The sequence below is a fragment of the Mustela erminea genome, chromosome 5 (genome assembly GCF_009829155.1).
Source record: "Mustela erminea isolate mMusErm1 chromosome 5, mMusErm1.Pri, whole genome shotgun sequence".
NCBI classification, from domain to species: Eukaryota; Metazoa; Chordata; class Mammalia; order Carnivora; family Mustelidae; genus Mustela; species Mustela erminea.
In genome coordinates this window covers 137,270,570-137,292,974 of record NC_045618.1, presented here as the reverse complement: position 1 = coordinate 137,292,974, position 22,405 = coordinate 137,270,570, and the positions used below count along the sequence as shown (strand labels likewise).

Genomic DNA, 22,405 nt, shown 5'->3' with positions numbered 1-22,405 from the left:
AGTAAAGAAGATTAAATAAATGGAGTGGTAGACAATGTTCATGAACTAGAAAATTCATTGTTAAGATGGCAATTACCTAAATTGATCTATGGATCAGTCCTAATTAACATACAATAAAAATTCCAGCACATTTTTATGTAAATGTACAACTGGTTCTAAACTTTATATCAAAATGAAAAGGCCTAGACCGGCCAAAGCAATTTTAAAAAGAACAAAGTTGAAAAACTTAACTGACATGATTTCAAGAATTACCAAAATGTTACAGTGATAAAAGACAGTTTGGAATTGCCAAAAAGATAAACATACAAATCAGTGGAACAGAATAGGGAGTCAAAAAATAAACACATACATATATGGACAATTTTTTTTAAAGGTGCTAAAGCAACTCAATGAGACAATTTTCAACAAATGATGCTAGAATAATAGAATATTTAGATAGAAAAAAATAGATAAAACTATTTGAAATGGATCACAGACCCAACTGTAAAACCTAAAACTAAAATTTCTAGAAGAAAACATAGGAAAAAGTCTTTGTAATTTTGGGATAGACAAAGGACTCTTGTACAAACAAGCACAAACAGTAAGAGAAAATACTGATGAGTCAGACATCATCAAAATTAAAAAGTGCTCTTCAAAAGGCACTTAAGTGAAAGATAAGTCACAAACTCCAAGAAAATACTCATAAAATGGATATCTGAAAAAGTAGTAGTATTCAGAGTATATAAAAACCCTTATATACCAAAAATTGGAGAAAAACCACCCACTTTAAAATCTAAAAAGAGAGACCCCTGGGTGGTTCAGTCTGTGTTCAGTCCTGCCTTGGGCTTGGGTCATGATCCCAGGCTCAGGCTATCTGTTCAGTGGGAAGCCTGCTTCTCTCTCCTCTGCTTGTGTGCTCTCTCTTGCTATCTCTCTGTCTCTAATAAATAAATAAAACCATTTTCATAATAAAAAAATTAATAAAAATCTGAAAACAGATTTCATCAAATAAGAGATAAGGATGACCCATAAACAAACAAAAAGGTGTTCAATATCATTAGGCATCAGGGATATGCAATTTGAAAGTCCAATGAGACACGACTACGTACCCACGCTATCAAGCTGAGAGGAAATGGGGTAACTGAAGCCCTCCGCCATAGCCAATGGACACGTCAAATGGCCCAGTTTTTGCTTGTTTTTAAGTCAAGCATGCCCCACCATATCACCCAACCCTTTCATTCCTGGGTATTCCCCCCACCCCAAAATGAAAATATACACCTCTCCAAAGACTTCTTCATAAATGGTCACAGCAGCTTTATTTCTAACATTCCCAAACTAGAAGTTACCTAAGTGCTTATTAAGGGGTGGGTAAGCAAACTGTGGTGTGTCTGTAACAGGGGCTACTACTCAGAAATAAAGAGGAACGACTCTCGATATACACAACAGCATGGATGACTGTCAAAACAATTATGACAGTGGAAAGAAGCATGAGCAGAAAATATTATATATGAATAAATTTATACAAATTCTAGTTGCAAGCTAATTTATTGTGACAGAAACTAGATTAGTGGTCTTTGGGGACTGGGGTAGAAGATATGGATTACAAAAGGGCATGGGGAAACTTCTGAAGGAATGGAAATGGATGGCATTTTGATTGAGGTAATGGGTTCATAGATTATTCATAAGTTAAAATTCATCAAAATGAACACTTTAAATATACAGTTAATCGTATGCCAATTATATGCTTATTTTAGGGGCTCTCAAATGTAGTTTTCCTTCTAGTTCATAAAAGAGATTTCAAAGGGTCAGGACTCTTCTTTAGTGATTTAGGAAGAAAAACAGCAGTGTGAATTGAAGGAAAATACTAATAAGTAACTCATAACAAAGCCCAGCTAATACTGATCAGAAAAATGTGTGTGTGTGTACGTGAAAATAACGTACCATTTCCATAAGAAGTAGTTCTTCTCTTTCTTTCTCTTGATCCAACAAATCTTTTTCATAAAACTTTTTCTGAAACTAAGTTTAAAGTTTAAAATGAAATTATGAGACATTATGTGAGTTTCTGCCGATTTTCAAATATTCTTTCAGCATAAGATAAGGTGTGTGCTTACCGCATCCATGGACATTTCCATTCTGTCCAGCTCTAACACGGTCTGTAAGCGAAGTGGTAAAAATTATTCAGCAGGAATTAAATTAAATCAGCCAATCATTTCTCAAAAATACTCCTCTTCCAGAGGGAAGTGCGAAGAGGAGACTTCTCTACTCTGCGGGAGGCTTAATTAGAAAATCTCTTAAGTTCTTCCCAATTTTACGCTGTATTTTTAACCAGCCTCCGAAGGCCAGGATCCATTTAGACTTGTAAAAGACTTTGACCTTAAGAAGAGCAAGTCTCCAGGTGAACACACAAGTCCACTGTGAACACACTAAGCACACGCAAACTAACAAACTTCTAATAACTCCCAGGGCCACTTCTCTGAGTTTTCAGAAACACAAGATAATTTTTGAGTTTTTTTAAGAAGTTTTAACTAACTATATATGAAGCAAACTCTCATTTGGCTTTAAATCCTTAGTTCCTTCCTGCAGAAACTTTTGACCATTATGACATTGTAGCCATTAACAAAGACTTTGCCCTAAAAGTATTTCTTGATTTAGTATTTCTCCTTCAGAACACATTAGTCTGAAACAAACTGTTCCAATCAATGATCCAGCTAACTGAGGATTCTGACTCTGATAGAGGAACAATACTGCTCTCCAGGAGTAACTCTGACAGCTCAAATAAAGTACATTTATAGAGTCCTACACCCAAAGCTAGCCATTGCAAATGTAATATTTATATGAAGAATTATTTTTATCCTGCAATTTGTGAAAATATCACAATTTATTCCAGGAAATGTCCCCTTTAAATACAATTACTTCTCATCTTAAAAAACTGACTAGCATAAAGGCGTACCATTTTTATCCCACAGCTTTGTATGGCTTCCTCAGAGGTTCCCATGCGAAGATTTCAGTTTGATAAACATTATTCTATAGAATTTTCATGGGATTGATTGACTTCCTCATGTGACATATTCCTAAAGAGCTCTAGTCCAGAATAACCCATTGTAGATTAATAATCCACTGATTTTATCATTTTTGTGCCTACTTACAGGGTTAGTTTGTATTATCTTTTAATAAACTCATAAAGTTAATGAAATTAATAAAATTAATAGTTAATTTTATTAAAATTTATTTTATCTTATTTATTAAATTTTGTTTAATTTTAGTTAATAAAATTAATAAAGTTTATAAATTCTTTCAGACAAGTAACTCACCCTCTTATGTTTATTATTTTGAAAGTTAACTCTATTGCCTAAAATTTTGTTATTAAAAGCAAAGTTTTGTTATTAAATGGTTATTAAATATTATTAAATGATAAGGACAGAAATACCTGATGTAAACAAATACATGTAATGTATTTTATTTACATATATATATAAACATTTATCAGACTCTGGGTGTTTCTGGTTAGTTTGGTTGATAAAAGAGGAATTCACGTTTCTGTAAAACAAAGAGTACACTAATACTAAGTCATCAAATCATTTTATTAAGAAGTTTCTCGTGTGACATCTGGCAATGATCTCTAGAAACAAAAGAAAAAAATCAAAAGATCCTTTTTTTTCTCATCATCAATGCTAAGTTAAAGACATTAATAAATTAATTCTTCCCAGTACAAATCAGAAAGCTGAAGTTCATGTTCAGATTCATAAAAATAACCACTTTAATTTGATTTAATCTTATAATAATATTAGTTACACATTCAGCAAAAAGTTTTTGAAGACTATAAAATATTTTCAGGTTTGTCTTCACCAACCCAGATTTTTACTGTTTTAGGTTCTAACATCCCCCAGCAATTCTTCTGAGATCCCATGCTAAAAGAAAGCAACCAAAAACCCATAAGACATGATGATACATTACTGAAAAAGGAATGCCCTCAGGGTAAGAGATCTCTATTCCAGCCCCAGTTCTGCCGCTTGCTAATATAATCCCAAGCAGACGTCTACTATCTCTAGACCTAGAGCTTCTGCAAATCAAACAGATCATGAGGGCCCTCTCAGGGCTAAATTTCCATGAAGTGTGAATTTTCCAATTTTACCAACACAATTTTCCTGGATTATAATCCCTTATAAATCAAGTCTGGTGGCTGAAGCATTTTGTGGACCAGTACTTACTAAGAACCTCACGTGTTCCAAGCTCTCTTTCATGGCACGTGTATCACTAGTAACAGAAGCTGAATGTCTGAGTTCCCTTTGGAAGGAACGTGACCGGCTGCCGCACACATCAGCCCAGCCAGTTACTAATACTACTCGAGCAATGATGTAAGTATTTTGACATATTGCTATCCTGCCAAGCTAAAACAGGGAAGCTAAAATGGACACTCTCTTCGTGCAGACATGCAGACATGGTGGTAAGAGTGATACTTACTCTTTTGACAATAGCCAGGACATCCTTATCTTTTTCTTGGCAGAGGAGTTTCCGCACACACATTTCTAACTGCTGAAGTAGGTGCTTATCTGCAGGGATCTTCAGGGTAGATTTCACTTTGGGCAACAAGCAGCAAAGTTTCATTCTATAATAAATTAAATAGTACTTGCTTTTGAACGCATTTAATAACTAAGAATAGGAGTAACATGAAATTGAAAGAAAGTTCAAACTCTGGAAAGCGTGGCAGTCTGTTTCTCACGTAGCACATGTTTATGGAGTGCCTGGGATGAGTCAAGCAGGCATTATTCTGGGTGCGAAGATACAACAGTGAATAAAACCAACAAATCCTCTGCTCTCGTGGAGCTTACACTATAGTATGGGGCAGGGAAAAAAGAATAAGGAATTAAGTAAAATGTCCATCGGAGAGTGCTAAGTGCTGTGAAGAAAAAGAAACCAGGGAGAGATGAGGGAGGACCAGAAAAGGGGCATTACAATTCTAAAACACGTTTCAGTGACGGTTTCACTGAAAAGATATTGTTCAAGCAGAGACTCGAAGAAAGTGAGGGAATGAGTAATGTGAACATCTGGAGAGCTTTACAGGCAGGGGCCTGCAGTTTGCACGAATGCCCGAGAGGGGGCGCTTGCCTTGGGTGTCGCCCCCAAGTTGGCCCATATAAGGTATCAACTGGCAAGAGGAGGCCAGCTGGTTCAGGACCCTGTGGGCCACTGCATGGAGCCTGGCTTTTCCTTCGAGCACCACAAGAAGCCACAGAGAATTTCGCACAGAGGAGTGAAGTGATCTTCCAGCCCACTACCAGGCTGAGTGAGAGAAGGTAGGTGGCCAGGAACGCAGGGAAACAACAGGAAGGCTCTAGCGGTAAGTCGGGCAAGGGATGGTGGCCGCCTGAACTGGAGTGGTAGAAGTCAGGCGGCGAGAAGTGGTTGGACTCCGCGTATCTGCAAGCAGCAGGACGTGCTGAGGGACTGCAGGTGGTGTGGCAGAAAGGAGGTTAGGCTTTGACCTGAGCTGGCAGCAAGACACAGTGGTCGTTTGCTTGGATGGAGACCACTGCAGAAGGAGCAAGGGCGGGTGTGAGTGCAGGAGACGGGGATTTACTTTTGGGAAGACTAAGTCTGAGGTGCTTGTGGAACTCGCCATGGAAATGCTCAGTGGGCAGCTAGCTCAACATGGCTCCTGGCCAGGATGGACGTCCATGCTGGAGACGGAGCGTCAGGAACCTCCAGAACACAGATGACAGCAAGCCATGAGACTGAACGGATCGCTGAGGCCGTATGTGCACTTTGAGAAGAAAAGGAAAAAGGACAGAGTCTAGGCACCATCCCAGTCTACACCACATGCATAAGGAAGCAACACAGAAACTGAAGAATGCCAGACAGGGGAGGGGGAATGCCAGGGAGGGACCGAAGAGCCAGTGCAGAAAATGCTCTGCTTTGCTAAGCTACTACTCTACCGCTCTGCCAGGGCTGGTCTTAGAGAGAGATGCTGAGCGGCATCTATGTTTTGGCTGCTGTATTCATTCGTTCTTCTGAGTGCTCTCCAGGTATTTTTTTTTTTTACTCCTATGCCAAACCCAAGACAACCAAGTCCAGTTCCTAGAGTCTCCAGGACGTGCTGTCAGCTAAGCTTACAGTGAAGGATTCTTCATACACAGTAAGATTTGCTTTTTAGTCAAGCAAAAAGGTGAAAGAGGCCCTTCCTGCAGAATTTTCAGCTCCGTCTGGAGCAAAAATGGTCTCAAACTCATTCAGAGCTCACCACGGATTCTGGTGATGCTTTCTCCAAATTAAGAGACCCCAGTTGCCCCAAAGAGAATTTTTTGCATTTCTGGCCGAGAGGAAGACTCCTCTGCATGCTGGTAGTCTTTCCAGCCTCCATACTGGCTAGACTCAGTGAATTCAAATTTTAAACATTCACTTATGGAAAAACAAAAACAAAAGACTATGCATACTTCATTCTTCATAACTCAAGGCAGGTCTGGAAAACCTACCATATTCAGCAGAAGGTACAGAAGCCACAGGGGTGATTATCTCTGTGAGAACCCTGGGCCCATGAGATGATAAAGATTTTAGGATTAGGTATCACATCTTTCCTGTAATCTAAATTCTTTATGTACATTATCTCAGGTGTTTATCCATCAGAACACCCTATGCATAGGGTAACTAAGGAAATCGGTGCACAGAGAGATTCTGTAACTTGCCCAGAGACACACAACTAGAATGAAGCTGGAAATCAGCTCAGGCGGTGTGGTTTCTAGAAGCCCTCTTCCTAACGGCATGATCGGGCCGCTCTGCCGGTGATGGCTTTCCTTCTATCTACACATCTCTATAGAGTTGGACAAATGCTTCTATATCTAAAATCCAGTTAGGATATGGTGTTCCTGGACCCATTCGTCGGGCTGGCAGCTGCCTGTGCAGAAGAGTGGAAACAGACAAACTGCTATGCAATGATCTCTTACCCCCCAAAACCAACCAACATTCACGGAGCCATGTTCAATTAATCTTCATTTGGTTTTTGAATTGGCAGGTTGCTTTCTCTTGAGGTTAATGTTATGCTTTTAAGTCATATTCACCTGAGTAGAGATGATGTCATTTCCTTTCAAATAATTTTTGTCGACTGCTTGGTAATTGATAATTCATCACCCCAGGGGCTGCTTTACTAGAGTCCCAACTTTACTTTGCAAAATGTTAACACCGTAGTTGGACTCATTAGAGATTTAACACAGATAAGATGCACAAAAAAAAAAAAAAGATGCACAAAATACTGCAGCCAATGCAGTGGCATTTTCTCTATTTTCTTACACTAAAATAGAAAACAAAAACTAATCGTTTGATTGCCCCTAAAAATGGACAGAACTTCACCAAGCCAACTTTGAGTTGTTTTTTCTTTAGTCTTAGAAGATCCATAAATTAAGAAGAGCTACTCAACCTTCTCCTGATGCCAATATGTCTATCCAAGTGGCAGGAGAAGCCTGCCAGTCTGGCTTTGACTCCTGCCCTCTTGACCCAATAAACAGAAGACCTGGGACACTGTGAAAAAAAGATTATGCTTCCAAGTCCTACTGAGGCTCATCAATTAGGATTACTAGGAATTTCAGAGTAAGTATTTTTTTCAATTGACTATGAAAAAGAATTTGCATGTTTGTTATAGTACATAAGTAGATATATTATAGTAGATAAATTTAAAAGTACAATTTTTTCAAGTATTTCCTTGGACTGGTACCATACCTCACATTTGCCACAGGATCATGTGTCAGTTCAATAGCAGGTAGAAAGAAATATTTACAGAAAAATGATTTGGAGAAGATTTCTATAATAAATTCACAGGTATCCAAAAATCGAAGTCTGTTCCAATAACTTTTTCCTTGGCCCAGTTCTAGAAACAACAGTAACAAAGAAGAGAAGTTTAATTTTTTCCTACACGAAATTCTACGTGACAAAATCAAACACACAAAATCCATGACAAGCTTCTTTGTATCCACAGTTTGTTTAGAAAATAGAAGAAGAGAAAAAAATCCTATTATACACTCCAGATTAGTAGACTCCCAAAATAAGGACATCTTAAAAACCAGAAAAAAAGGTCATTTTTAAGTATTGAATATATATGCTATTTTTGATCACCCATTATGTACTGAATACTTCACATGTATTATCACATTTAATCCTGAAAAGCAATCCAATAGGAGAAGCATAGATTTATCCAACTGAGAGGAGATTTTCAGAGGTTAAAGTCACAGAGCTGGTAGGTGCAGGACTGTAATTCAAATGCAAGTTTGTGTAATTTCAAACTTTGAAGTTATATTTCATCAATCAAATCAACTGCTCTCTTGGTCTCATTTCCATAAGGATCCTATGAAGTGGTTAAAGTCATATGTAAACACTGGATTACTGACAATAATTCAGGTGAACATGAAAGAATTATTTTCTCTCTTATCATACATATGTTCAAAAGCAAAATTCTTAAGATTTAAAACCAAACAGAATGTCCTTACAAAATAAAATTGATTCTAATTGTGAGGTCCTACCACTGAGAAATGAAAATTAAATTAAAACAGTAAAAAAAGGGAAAGATTAAAGTATACTGAGCATCGGGGCACCTGGGTGGCTCAGTGGGTTAAAGCCTCTGCCTTCGGCTCAGGTCATGATATCAGGGTCCTGGGATCGAGCCCCACATTGGGCTCTCTGCTCAGCGGGGAGCCTGCTTCCACCTCTCTCTCTGTGCCTGCCTCTCTGCCTACTTGTGATCTCTGTCTATCAAATAAATAAATACAAAATGTTAAAAAAAAGTATACTGAGCATAATTTTTCTTAAATGGAATTTTATATACTCTAATTTTTTTGGAAAAGTGGTGATCTACACTTAAAAAGGTAAACTTCAGTAACCAGAAAATCCCATTACTCACCTATGCTGGATAACAGAGTTTAAGAAAAGCATTAAGACATTATGTCAAAGCAAGTACACAGTAATTAAAAAGTATATATATGCGTGTGCCACTATTTCTAGAATTAACAGTTCAACTAGAGCTTTATATCTTGATTTTAGCCCTTAGGAAATTAAAATAAATTTGCATTTGTTAACTGACTTAATCTTTGAAGACATTATGAACCACCTAAGCTTACCAGATACATATTTATAGGTACTATCAACTCTGCTCAAGGAAACAAACCAAAAACCCCTTCATTCTGTTAATATTTAAAATAAAAACATAAAATAAATTACTACATTCATGGACATTCTACTCATATTTTAGTTCCAAATGCTATTTATCAGGGTAGAAACGAGACTCTCAACATAATTATTTTAATTATTTTTAATAATTAATAATTATTTAATAAATTTAAATAATTTTAATTAAACTATTTAAATAAAATTTTGATATTAATTTTAATAATATTTAAATTATTATTTAATTAATTATTTTAACTTCTCACGTGTAGAAACTCACTAAAGTAGGCCCAGACTAATTATTACTTCATTCATCATAGACTGATCCTGTCACACAGAATTCTAATACCAAAAAAAAATTAACCTACAAAACTCAAACACAAACACACTCTGGATATTTACCAATATCAGCCTAACTATTCATGGCAAAATGATAAAGCCAGACAGAGCTAACTAAGGTCAGTTTACTTTCTGTTTTTCAAAATGAGAGGCAATGATTACTTACGTTCAATTAATTTTTGAATGACCTCATGTCTCTGTTCTTGTTTACGATTATAACGTAGAAAAACGCACAGAGTCCGTGAAGCTGCCTTTTGGACAGGTAAGACATTCTTGAAGAAATAGGTAAGAAAAACAATTAAACCAATCAAACAGCATAATTTTGCTTCACAAATCAATTTCCAGTTTTGGCTAAAAGCAAGAGCAGTGATGGCTGCCTCTCAAATCACTGTGGAAAGTTTCTTCATAATTTCATGTTAATATCACTCAGGCAAATCAGCTAAAGTACCACATTACAAAGTTAATGCAGTTTGGCACAGTCATTTCCAAGTCATCCAGATCTGATTTATATTTGACTTTCTTTCTGGGCTACTTCAGCTTACAAGACATTCTCCCCAAATACAACTCCCCAGCCATTCTCTTAGCCTTTCCCCAGCCTTGTGTTAGGTATTGCATGTTCTTGCAAATATTCATTGAGTAAATATTCATTTACTCAATGAATGAAGGGGATTTAGTCAATGAATATTTACAAGAACATGCCCTGTGTCAGATACATCACCAAAACAGAAATCTAGAGACCCCGTAACCAGCTGTACTTTTCAGTCCTCTGGCTTCTGTCTCTTCAGCCTCAGTGTCATTCACTGAGATCCCTGGTCTATCCCACAGATAAAGCTTAGAATCCAAAGGACACCATGTCAGTAACTCTTACTAGTGTTCTGTATTCCTTTGTCTTTTGAATTTCTGTCACACCACTGGGTACAACTGGTTAATTTAAGTGAACTCAATCATCTATCTTTACAGGGTTTAGGTTCAAATTATGTATTAGAGAAAAATCTCTCAAGCAGATATACTATGTCCAGTATAAAATTCACGCTCACCATCTTGGCTTACATAGAAATACTGTAATATTTAATTCTTGAAGATGCAGGTATTATAATGGGGATCCTGGGAATTCGAGTAAAATAAAACTTTACATTGCTGGGAGTGTGATGCCTGCTACCTCCTCTCATGTTTTATACACTATTGTGTGGTGTTTTTAATGTGTTAAATGTAAAAGGAGAATATTCATTATGAATTAGAACAGAAAGTTGAAGAAATGTACATAAATAGAAGCATCACTAGAATTTTAAAAAGATGAATTTTAGGTAAATGAATTAAATAAAAACATGTCACTCTTTTCTTTCATTCTGTGTATACTAATGGAATTTTGAACGCATAAATACTTTAGTCATAAGAAAATATGTATATTTTGTACCTCACAGTATAACATAAGTTATCTTTTGGGCCAGAAATCAAAGATAAACGTATCAAAAACACCTAAGGCGCAGCCTGAGTAAGTTGTGAAAACTGGAGCACACTAAGAATGACTACAGTTGATTAAAACCATATTTAATGGGGCGCCTGGGTGGCTCAGTGGGTTAACCCACTGCCTTCGGCTCAGGTCATGATCCCAGGGTCCTGGGATGGAGTCCTGCATCGGGCTCTCTGCTCAGTGGGGAGCCTGCTTCCTCCTCTCTCTGCCTGCCTCTCTGCCTACTTGTGATCTCTCTCTCTGTCAAATAAATAAATAAATTCTTAAAAAAAAACATTTAATATTAGAGAATGAGGCTGAAAGAGAGAACAAAACCAAAAGAAAACTCAGTGATCTCCACTGGAAGTAGCTCCTGCACCAACTCCCAGCTCTGAAAATTGATCATTGGAGGAAAAAACTAAGGATCACATGAGGAAACAGATTTCAGCATCATCAAATTACCCATGTGGATGAAGTAAAGCATCTCTTCATAGAAGAATGCATGAAAAATGTAGAAGGGACAGAATTTTTAAAAATCACTCTTCTGCAAGTTCTAATGAAAATGGATTCAGGAAGGGTCATCAGCGGATGCCAACCCTAATGGGTGTGAGGTTGATAAGAAACTGGTGTCCAGAGGGTTCCAAGGGTCAGCTTGGAATGACAGTGCCCTTGCAAGGGAGAAGTCATAATTCTGCCGTGGGCTAAGAGAGCTGACCACCTAGACAAGCACTCCAAGCTCACTTACAGAGGAACACGTGTCCTCTGTTCCCAAGATCATGCGAGATGACATGAGATAAAATACAAAGAGCATTTATGAACTACGCTTGGCAAAAATGTTTAAACCTAAAACTCAGCAAGCCCTTAGATCTAATTTTCCGTTTACAGGAAATACTGAGAGTAGGTGAACAAGCTAGCACCATGAGGCAGCAGTGTGACAGATACAGAACAGGAATATTCTACAGGATGACGAAGTCTCTTCCACAATTCGAGGTCGTGAAAAAGTGGGGAAAGGGAGAAAAGGGAGTCTGTCCTGAATTAAAAGACAATTAAGAGTAGTAACAGCCAAAGGAAACGTAAAGATCCTAACTGGATCCTATATGGAATATAGGATCATATAAAATATGGCCGGGAACAATGTCATCTCCATGGATGTGAACTTACACTGAAGAATAACCATCCGTTTTGTAAAATGCAATGATTCTATTGTGATTATACAGGCAGATGTCCTCTCTTAGAGATGACCATTGAAATGTTTAGAGATAAAATATAATGATATCTGTAATTTAAAATTCTTCAGGGGCGCCTGGGTGGCTCAGTGGGTTAAGCCGCTGCCTTCGGCTCAGGTCATGATCTCAGGGTCCTGGGATCGAGTCCCACATTGGGCTCTCTGCTCAGCAGGGAGTCTGCTTCCCTCTCTCTCTCTCTGCCTGCCTCTCTGTCTACTTGTGATCTCTCTCTGTCAAATAAATAAATAAAATCTTTAAAAAAAAAAATTTTTAATTCTTCAGCACAATGAAATAGAAACACGAATACAGCAAAATGTTAACAATTATTCGGTCTAGACGGCAAAATGTTAACAAAATGAGGAGGGTTCATCATAGGCTTTTCTGCCTATCTGTATCTTTAAATTTTTTTCACAACAAACGCAGAAAAAAGAAGTTAATATCATTCCTCAAAACTTTCCGAAGATTTTCCTTGTTTCAGAGACCACAAGCTAGACCCCACATCCCGGTCCTCAAAGTGTGCCGCCAGGCACCCTACTCCCCAACGCTCGCCACCCAGCTTCCTGGCGCCTCACACAACCACACCACTCCCTTTGCCCTTGGTAACTCCTTTACTTTGTTCAAGCTTCTGCATGAAGCGTACTTGATCAGAGAGGGTTCTCCCTGGCCCCTGTCTCCACAACAGCACCCCACTCCCCTCTGTCACTCTCCTAACCCTCTACCTGGCTTTGCTGTTCCTCACTGTACTTTTCAACCCTGACATATTATGTACGTATGTTGCTCGACGACAGCCGGTCTCCCAATAGCATCTCAGGCTGTGTGATAAGATGTCCTTTGTCTCTTCGTTCACTGTTGTATCCTGGTACCCAGAATACACTGCTTGGCACGTAGTAAGCACTCAATAAATTTTGCTGAATGAATGAATGGGTATTATGATCATCAGGTATGGAATTAAAAATATAAATCTTTTCTCCAGAGAATACTGAAGCAGAATAATGTATCCCTTTGATCATGGGAAATATGCTATAATAATCATGTATCTCCTTTTAACTGGGGAATTATTGCCTTGTAAAAAAAAAAAAAAAAACAACAGTAAAACAAATCTCTTAGGCTTACAGGTACTTTGTTCACATTTTTGTGATAAATCATTTCTCTTTCTTGAGAAGTGAAATTAAAAATACAGAATATCTATGTGTTCTTAGCTTTGTAAACACAGCATGCCTACTAAATCATCGGGCTGAGATAAACAATTAAGATCAAACGTCACAGCACCTACTGGCATCTGTGAATATATTCACTCCTCCTGTGGGATTATGTATCCTGTCACCAGCCTTTAGAACAAAAGCTCCCTTAAGAGCAGGAGTCCGTCTGTCTTATCCGCTCCTATATCCCTAACTCCTGAAACAGTGCCTGACACAGAGCAGGCGCTCAAACAGATTATTTCTGAATAAAATAATTCATCAATTCTGTGCAATTTTACGTGAAATTTCCTATGTGGCACACTCACAGACTGTCCTCTGATAAGAAGTCATTGATGTCAAAATCATTTCTTAAGACTGTTACAGCTATAATGTGACCTTCTGGCTCTAGGCTATGCTTTGATGAATGAAATTAACCTGTAGAAGTGTTAGTTCATGAAATGTATCCTTATTTTTTTACTTACATTATAAATGACACCAATAATGTTATTTTGTTTTTCTTTTAATCTTTGAAGCTAAACCTGATTTTGGTTTCCTGAAATGACTATTCGATTTCATTATCTCCCTTTCATTGAGAACAATGAGAATATAAAGCACTTTTTCAACAGTTTCTAAAATACACATGTTATATAGAACTTTTTCGTACCTCAGAATTGGTAGGAAGACATATTAAATGCACAGTGAACTGTGAGCTAAATAAACCTCTGAAATTGTTGTGTCAAAGGTAGACAACTTACTCTCTGGAGGATTTGAGTACAGACCTTTTCCTTCCTGCCTGCCCCTGCTTTTGACTCTAATTTTACGGATATCCACAGTAGGCTATCATGTTTTTAATATAAGCTTTAACTGTTACACAGCCACTTTTTAGAGATCCTTTAAAAGAAAAAGCAACTCCACTAAGATTTAGGGACTTACAGGATGTCTTGGCAACATGGCATAGTTGAGGTAGGTAGGCTCTGAAGCCAGGACACATAAAATGTGCATCTGAGAGCACAAGGGACTCCGCAGTCGAGATCAGACTCCTGCCAACCTGCCTTTTGAGAACTATATCAAGTTGAAGTGACTCTATTCACACTCTCCTTGGCAATATATGGAAAAAACTAAGTAAAGGTACCTCCTGTTCATTCTTCAATCCAGCTATGTAGGCAATGTTCAAACACAAGCATTAGTGAAGAAGCAGAGGGAATTCTGAGTCTCCCCCTTGGGGACCTGGGAATAAAACATCCTTCTAGGACCAAATGGAATCAACAGAGTTTGTTGTGCTATTCTGAGAATGGGAAGAATCTGGTAATTCCAAAATCAGGTGTGAGTTCAAAAAAATTAGATGAAAGGGGGGCACCTGGGTGGCTCAGTGGGTTAAGCCTCTGCCTTCGGCTCAGGTCGTGATCCCAGGGTCCTGGGATCAAGCCCCGCATTGGGCTCTCTACTCAGCAGGGAACCTGCTTCCTCCTCTCTCTCTGTGCCTGCCTCTCTGCCTACTTGTGATCTCTGTCAAATAAATAAATAAAATCTTAACAAAAAAAAAGAAGAATTAGATAAAAGGTACTGTGCTCACATTTGTCATCATGATTGTGAACATTCTTTGTAAGAAACGATAATAAATCTGATCACTTGATATGATGTGTGGCAGACAGGCATATTTCTGTAGTAGCTTCTCATGAGTTCTCCATTTCAAGGAGGCTGCCGCTCGCTGCTCAGCGGCTGTGAGGGCTGGGATCAAGTCAGGCAGAGATGATAACTGAAAAAAAGCACATCAGAAGATTGATGATAATAAATCAATTGCGGCATTCAGTCAAACTACCCAGTCTTCTAATACACTGGGGAGAGGAATATTCTCACTCACTTCAGAACCTAAGAGGATCTTAGCTGTCACAGGGAGATAATTATCTGGCAAAATCAAATACATTTCAAAAAATCCATAAGTAAAATTTATAGTTACTGAAAACAAAATTTTGAAATAGAGAATGAGACTCAATCCTTCTAACCTAAGTACAAGGTGCTCTATTTCACTGCTGGAAAATTTTGGCTTTCTACATTCCTACTGCTCTGTCCTCACCAGATACTATGCTTGGAATAATAATTAACACTAATAAAAACTAAAAATATGAATGCAAACTCCAAGGACAATAAATAAGAATCATGGTAATGGAATTGTAGGGGAAATTCGAGCTGTTGAAGCTTCCACAGATATTTACTAATAAGCACCTGCTATTACGGGGCAAACACTACTTTAAATGTTTTCCACACATTCATTGATTCCCCACAACAACTCTGTAGAGAAAGATCATATTTAAAACATTCAGCAACTTCTCTGATACATGGGATTTACCTTGTTTTCTTGAACACTGCTTTCTCCACCAGTAGACATAAGTTCAAGGATTTCTGGAAGATGATCTATAAGAGCATCTAGTACCTTTTAATAGAGACATCGATTACTGTTATGGCAATTACTGTTTTTCTAATCTTGTATTAGCCTCATATGTCCATTTCTGTGCAGAAATAGTATTATTTACCAAACAAAATTTAGGGGCTTCCTATTTTCCTACATTGCCATCTTCTTGCTGGAACGTTTTAGAAACATAATCAACTGCCCCAATCGAAACTACCTTTTTGAAAAGAGCTTAGTGTATCTGCCCCTTGATCTAGATCTAAGGCAGCTACATCTATACAACCAATATGCTGAAAACTGCCTCTCAACTTTTACAAAGCAATTTAAGTCAGGTAACACCCTCAGCAATATGCTAATACTGATGAGTTGAGCTTTGGGTGAACAGGATACACTAAATGCATCATCAAAACAAAGAATTTCAGTTTCCCCAAGTACACTCTCCAATAATACTGACAGAAAAAAAGATACAAAATGTGATATAAAACAGGATTGCAATTGTGTAAAATACAAACATTTTCATAGCGAAAAAATAAAAGAAAACTTAAAAATATAACAAAACAGAAACAGTGACTGGAACTTTTGTCTGTCTACTTTCTGGTATGTCCTAAATTTTTCTTAATAAACAAATATACACTATTTTAAAACCTAGTATTTTTTTTTAAAATATCTCAACTTCCAGTCTATGATACAATGGCACCTTGTCTTGACGCTTTGAGGGTTAGTCAGCTGAATGAATTCATGCAATTCTGAAGAAGTTTGGGGGGAAACGGGCATTAATAATATTCAGATTAACATAATTATAATAATTATAATAATTAACATAAAATTAACATAAATGAAGTAAAAACCAAATAGTAAGAAGATATTACCTCCAGTGATTCATCTTGTAATAATGTTATTAGTTCTTTATGAATTAAATATACTCCAGAATTTAGAAGTTTAGATACCTGAAATGGAGCAATAAAGTCTCTCAGATTTAAAACTATTAGACATCTAAAGGATATAATAATAGTTTTATAAAATGCACCCCTTTTAGATACATCTTCTAAAACAAAACTAGGTTACAACATAAATGTAAAAATTAAATTTCTAGAAAAATTAATTGCATAGAAAACCAGCTTTTTTAGTCTGCCTTATAAACGCTCTGGAGTATGGAGACACAGGTGGGAAAGCCAGTGCCCAGCAGGGTGTAGAAAGTACAGGATGGATTCATCAGTCATAATTTTCGTATCACAAGCAGTAAGTCCATGGACACCTCTAGCTCATATTTTAAAGTCTTAATAGCAGCCAAGAGGGTCTGACAGAACATCGTGGGCATATGAGCTTTCATCCTGGTCCAGCGCCTCCTGAAGAAGGCAAACACTGCAGAAGGTCGGTGTGACACAGGGACAGAGAGGACGCCGAAGCAAGCAAGACACTGAAGATATTTCCCATCAAAGACTTTAATCAGCACCAGAGGAGTTGGAAGGGTCTGGTCTAGCTTCCCTGTGAACAAATTTGTTTTTCTTCCTCCAGGCAAACTCAGAACCCCCAATGGTAAATTTACCAGTTTCTACTTCATCTTTTTTTTTTCTTTTCTTTTTTGGGTTTGGTGTTTTGTTTGTTTGTTCGTTTGTGTTTACATATTGGGCTTCTGGGTAAGATTTTATTTGGCGGGGAGGAAGGTTCCTGGATAAAGAAATTTTTTTTTTAAGATTTTATTTATTTATTTAACACAGAGAGAGAAATTGCAAGTAGGCAGAGAGGCAGGCAGAGAGAGGGGAGAACCAGGTTCCCCCCTGAGCAGAGAGCTGGATGCGGGGCTCGATCCCAGGACCCTGAGATCATGACCTGAGCCGAAGGCAGAGGCTTAACCCACTGAGCCACCCAGGTGTCCCAAGAAAATGTTTTTAAAAATTTTGCTCTATAATGTTGTTTCTGACTTCAAAATACTTTCATAATAATGTATTTCTGAAAAACAAGAATAAAGTTAGGACATGGTAAAATAACTACCAGAATTTAACAATAACACTGTGAAAAAACTGTAAATCCACCAGTGGATTCTCACTACTCAAAAGGATAAACCTAGACTAACAAGCTTTTTATGGAGTAACAGCAACAATCTACCTACAAGGTACAACTGAGAGAACACGACACTTAGCCATCCAGCAAAGAGCTAGATCAATGATCCAAACTTCTACCAGTGAAGTATTTTTATGGACACATTTCAAGATGTTTACTTGTAGGGTGTTAACATATTACATCCACTATAAAATGTAAAAAAAATGAAATATTAAAGGGATGAGATAAAAATAAACATCAGTAAAACCTCTAATATATAAATACTGCTTTCTCAGATACTAAACTCACGAAACCATCTCTAGAGACCATTCATCTAACAAGTACAAGCATGCACTGTAACCAATCTGTGTGCCCACTTAACACACAGTGGGGACTGATGGTTTGAGTGATCTTGGCCAGCCAGAGTGCTCTGTTCTTTCCCCTTCTCTGAAAGTGTGTTTCTCTCGCTATATTTACAAAGATGACTTAATTCTGTAACGCTGGAATTATTTTAATTAATTATTCCATTTAAAGGGAAATATTTCCTAGATTTTACACAGTGATCAGAAAAACTGTTATTCAAAAGAAGCAAAGACTATCAGCGAGCAGCCAAGAGTTATTTATTATTAAGCAAAATAATAGTGAGACTATAGACGCCTCAGGTACTTTTAGCTAATCTAACGATGCTCTGCTTGCTGTAGGAACACAGTACAAGGAAGGGATTGAAATCTTCTCATTGAGACTAAGAATATTTAGGTGCCTCTTATAAAGAAAGGAAGTATTTTATTATGCCGCTTATAAAGAGGTGTTTCTGTTTTGAAGTTCCTAAGTTATAGTTCATACATATTTACTACAACTATAGCATACATGTGCTTACTGGGACCATCTAAGACACGAAGCCAAATTTCAACCTCAAGCGTAACAGTTGATGACATTCATCATCAAAGTTTAAATTCATTTTTGCTCTTACATTACAGAAAGTTGTTGTAATAGCTGAACCTAACAGCTATGTTCATGACACATGATCCATTTGCAGTAGAAACAATAAATTTAGGGTGCCTGGATGGCTCAGTTGGTTAAGCATTTGCCTTTGGTTCAGGTCATGATTCTAGGGTCCTGGGATTGAGCCCCTGGCTCAGTGGGGAGTCTGCTTCTCCCTCTCCCTCTGCCCCTTCTCCTGCTCATGCTCTCTCATACTTTCTCTCTCAAATAAATAAATAAGATCTTTTAAAAAATTTAAATAATCTGTGTCTACATTTTCCATTTATTCTCAAGTTCTTGAGTTTAGACACAAAGTTAAATATAAATACTATAAAGCATATAAACACTGATTTTATTTCCAAAGTTGCAATATCCATATTCACACCACAATGTCTGGCTTAAAGTAAGCATTTAGTATATGAATGGGTTAATAAATGATAAATGATTATAATGTGCTTATGTAGATGAATTCTACAAACATACTAAGAGAATTATGGGGATTTTAAAATAACATTAAGGATCACAATATGAAAGACATATGGAGTCTATATCTTGTAATAAACCTTTATAAATAGAAGTGTACACAGCATCAAAAAATCATCTAGCATACATAAGTGGAATTAACAACAAACGTGAAGTCGTATTACTTCGTCAGACTTACTTCATAAAAGCAAATAGCAATAGTGTATCTGACTGGTACTTCAGGGTCATGACACAGGCAGAAGAATGTAGAATAGAGTTCCATGTGGAAGTTTTTAGGATCAACAAAAACAATCATGGCCTGGGGAAGGTGGAAGGGAGAAGATGAGTGGGAAGGAGAGAAAAACATGCATCAATACCTAATATTACAGCCATTTATACTGAAATCATGCCCTCTGAATAATAATTTAGACAGAGATCATATTTGGAAGATCAAAATGCATACATACAGTTCTAGTTTATATATAAAGGTAAATATAAATTACACCAATATTACATAGAACCCACTGTATATACCAGATGTAAGGCTAAGCAGTAGGTGTCATATATGCCCATATTCTTTAATGCTATCTACTCATATATTTTAAAGTTATAATCAAACTGTTAATTCCATACAAATACATAGTTTATTACCGGAAAGTTATAAGCACAGTTCTTCCGGACTGAGATATACTTCTTCTCCTGCTCTAGGATTTGGGGTGGAATCTGATTTTCATTGTGTCCATTTTCTTGTTGCAAACCCAATGTACAGAGTTTCTTATAAAACTCCAAAAATCTCAAGTGTTGATCTGGAGTAAAAATTCCTAAAACAAATGTAAAACCTTTGTTTAACATTTTAATTGAAAACAAAAATAAAGAGAGAAAAGCAAAGTACAATATATACATAATTGGAACCAAATAGTCAAGTAAACGGCTAAAGATCATAAATAAAGGCATCAAATACCTATTGTGAAGAAACCCAACACATTTTTTCACCTGATGTTAATTTTAACAGTATTTTAATTTCGATTTTGATAGCATAACCTACACAATACAGGAATTACAACTGCATTAATTTCTGCTGCATATAACATACCACAGACCACTAAGAAGTCATTATTATAGTAATACATCAGGGTCATTACTGCTGTTTATTGTAAATATTCTAAAGCTGTCTGCAGAAAAGGCACATATACATTTCTGCAGAGAAGGTGCTTAAAAACTCAGGTCTAAAAGATGACAAAGTAAACTCAAAATATTTTTGATCAATGGATTGGTTCCATATTTATAAACTATGTTAGGGAGCCAGGAACTCATCATATACTGAAGTACTTATTTTCCACAGCCTGTTAAAAGTCTACAATATACATTTTCAAAAATGCTTTACTATGCCAGATGGTTATAACTTAATTTATGCTTACATTATTATAGCTAGCTAAGAACTGGAGTAATGTTCAAAATGCCAAGTTGTATTATGTTGAGTAATATTCAAAATGCCAAGATGTATTATGCTGATTCTAAGCTGAAACACTCACATGATATATTAATTATCCAGCAAATAGTTAATAAGGGTATACTTACTATGTACCAATAGTTAATATAAATGAACTTCTATTATCATATGCCAACTGATACATATTAAAAAAATTTTTTTATTCATATTCAAAAATTTAAAGGGCCATGCCTACTTCATTCTGTCACTGTTCTTTCAAATAGGTTCTATTGGGGGAAAAGTCATTTTTAATGTGTTCTAAATTAAGCTATCAAAAATTTAGGTCTCTTAAGATTTGACACACTGGAAGGGGGTTTTACAACTGGAGAGCCCAAGCTTAGTAAGCTGATATAAAAGAAAAAGGAAAAAATTATCTACAATCTTGAAATTCTTAAGATATATCATACCATATAGTCCATGGCATAATTTTCCTAAATGGAAAGATAAGGAAATAAGAATTGATTCATCTGCTTTGAAAGATTTTTCACAAAATGATTTCACTAGGGGAAGTATAGTTTGACTTCTGTCATCTGGAAAACAAAACAAAACAAAACATAATTTAGATCAAGTCACCCACACTGCACATGTAGAAATTAATACATACACACAGATCCCAGAAAGAAAAATTACTGTTAGCCACACAGTAACAGAAGATTTCTGCCAGCAGTGGTGGTGGATGTGGGGCACAGAAGCAGAGAAAGGAGAGTTAAGATCATCAAAAACCTCAATGCCAGGTGGAGAAGTGCAGACTTTCCATATGCCTGTTTACTGAATTTCTTCACTTTTACTTCTTAGAGGACACTTCCTTAAGAAGCTAATCGATTTTTTTTTTTTTTTAAAGTAGGCTCCCCACCCAGCATGGAGCCCAGTGCAGGGCTTCAACTCACAACCCTGCAATCAAGATCTGAGCTGAAATCAGGAGTTGGACACCCAACTGACTGAGCCATCCAGGCACCTCAGAAGTTAGTGAATATTTTTAAATACGTCTGCTGGCTATAAATTTCTGATATGTTATCTTAATTCTAGATGCTCTGAATTTCCCATAGTTCTCTTAAACTTTCAGAAATGCACCACTACTTTATTAAGGGTCTGAGAGGACTAAGTAAAATGCAGCAAGAGGCTTATTAGTATTATTATTCCTGTGACTATCTCCACAGTTCAGTACAACTACTGTTGTAACTAAACAACACTCATCAGACAAACACTTACTGTATTTCACATAGAATAAAAGCATTATATTAAGTAAATAGCAAAAGGAGTAATACATGGTCTCTGAACTTGAGAAGCTCAGACCAGCAAAGAAGCCAAGGTGATGACGAATGGAATTGGAGCCTCATGTACCGGGAGCGGGAAGGAATGGCAGGGAAAGCCGAGAAGACAGGTCAGACCCAGATCTGTGACAACCAAGTGCGGGCAGTGAGGGGAAGAGAGCAGAGAGGATGCCAGGACTCCCAGACTGAATGCCCAGGGTGCCCCATAATTAGGACAAGGAGAGTCCTTCATTCACCTCTTTTCGTGTATTATAGCTTTTCCCCCTCTGGCCCATCAGAGAGCCTAAATGATTATTCTGTAGCAATCATATGTAATTACTGTCCACACTGCAAAAATCTTTAACAGGCTCTCCTGGTTCAGTAAAATGCTCTTAATCCAAGTAAATGTAATCCTATAATTACACAATAGAGTTTTGCACCAAAGTACTTGATATTTACT

At 37.0% G+C, this 22,405-nt stretch overlaps 1 protein-coding gene across 3 annotated transcripts in view; it reads right to left on the bottom strand.

The window, feature by feature from the left end:
- PPP4R4 (protein phosphatase 4 regulatory subunit 4) overlaps positions 1-22,405 on the bottom strand; it is a 103,655-nt gene that overhangs the window by 15,082 nt on the left and 66,168 nt on the right. For 2 of the 3 annotated variants that reach the window (XM_032345143.1, XM_032345147.1), the window contains 11 exons: positions 21,103-21,225; positions 19,858-20,027; positions 19,406-19,525; positions 16,593-16,670; positions 15,664-15,747; positions 14,890-15,072; positions 9,629-9,734; positions 7,687-7,834; positions 4,441-4,585; positions 2,091-2,132; positions 1,921-1,995 (listed from right to left, as the gene is read on the bottom strand). In XM_032345143.1, coding sequence (XP_032201034.1) covers positions 1,921-1,995; positions 2,091-2,132; positions 4,441-4,585; positions 7,687-7,834; positions 9,629-9,734; positions 14,890-15,072; positions 15,664-15,747; positions 16,593-16,670; positions 19,406-19,525; positions 19,858-20,027; positions 21,103-21,225 — 1,274 coding nt within the window. The remainder of the gene's footprint in view (positions 1-1,920; positions 1,996-2,090; positions 2,133-4,440; positions 4,586-7,686; positions 7,835-9,628; positions 9,735-14,889; positions 15,073-15,663; positions 15,748-16,592; positions 16,671-19,405; positions 19,526-19,857; positions 20,028-21,102; positions 21,226-22,405) is intronic. The other variant, XM_032345146.1, reaches the window with a different exon arrangement.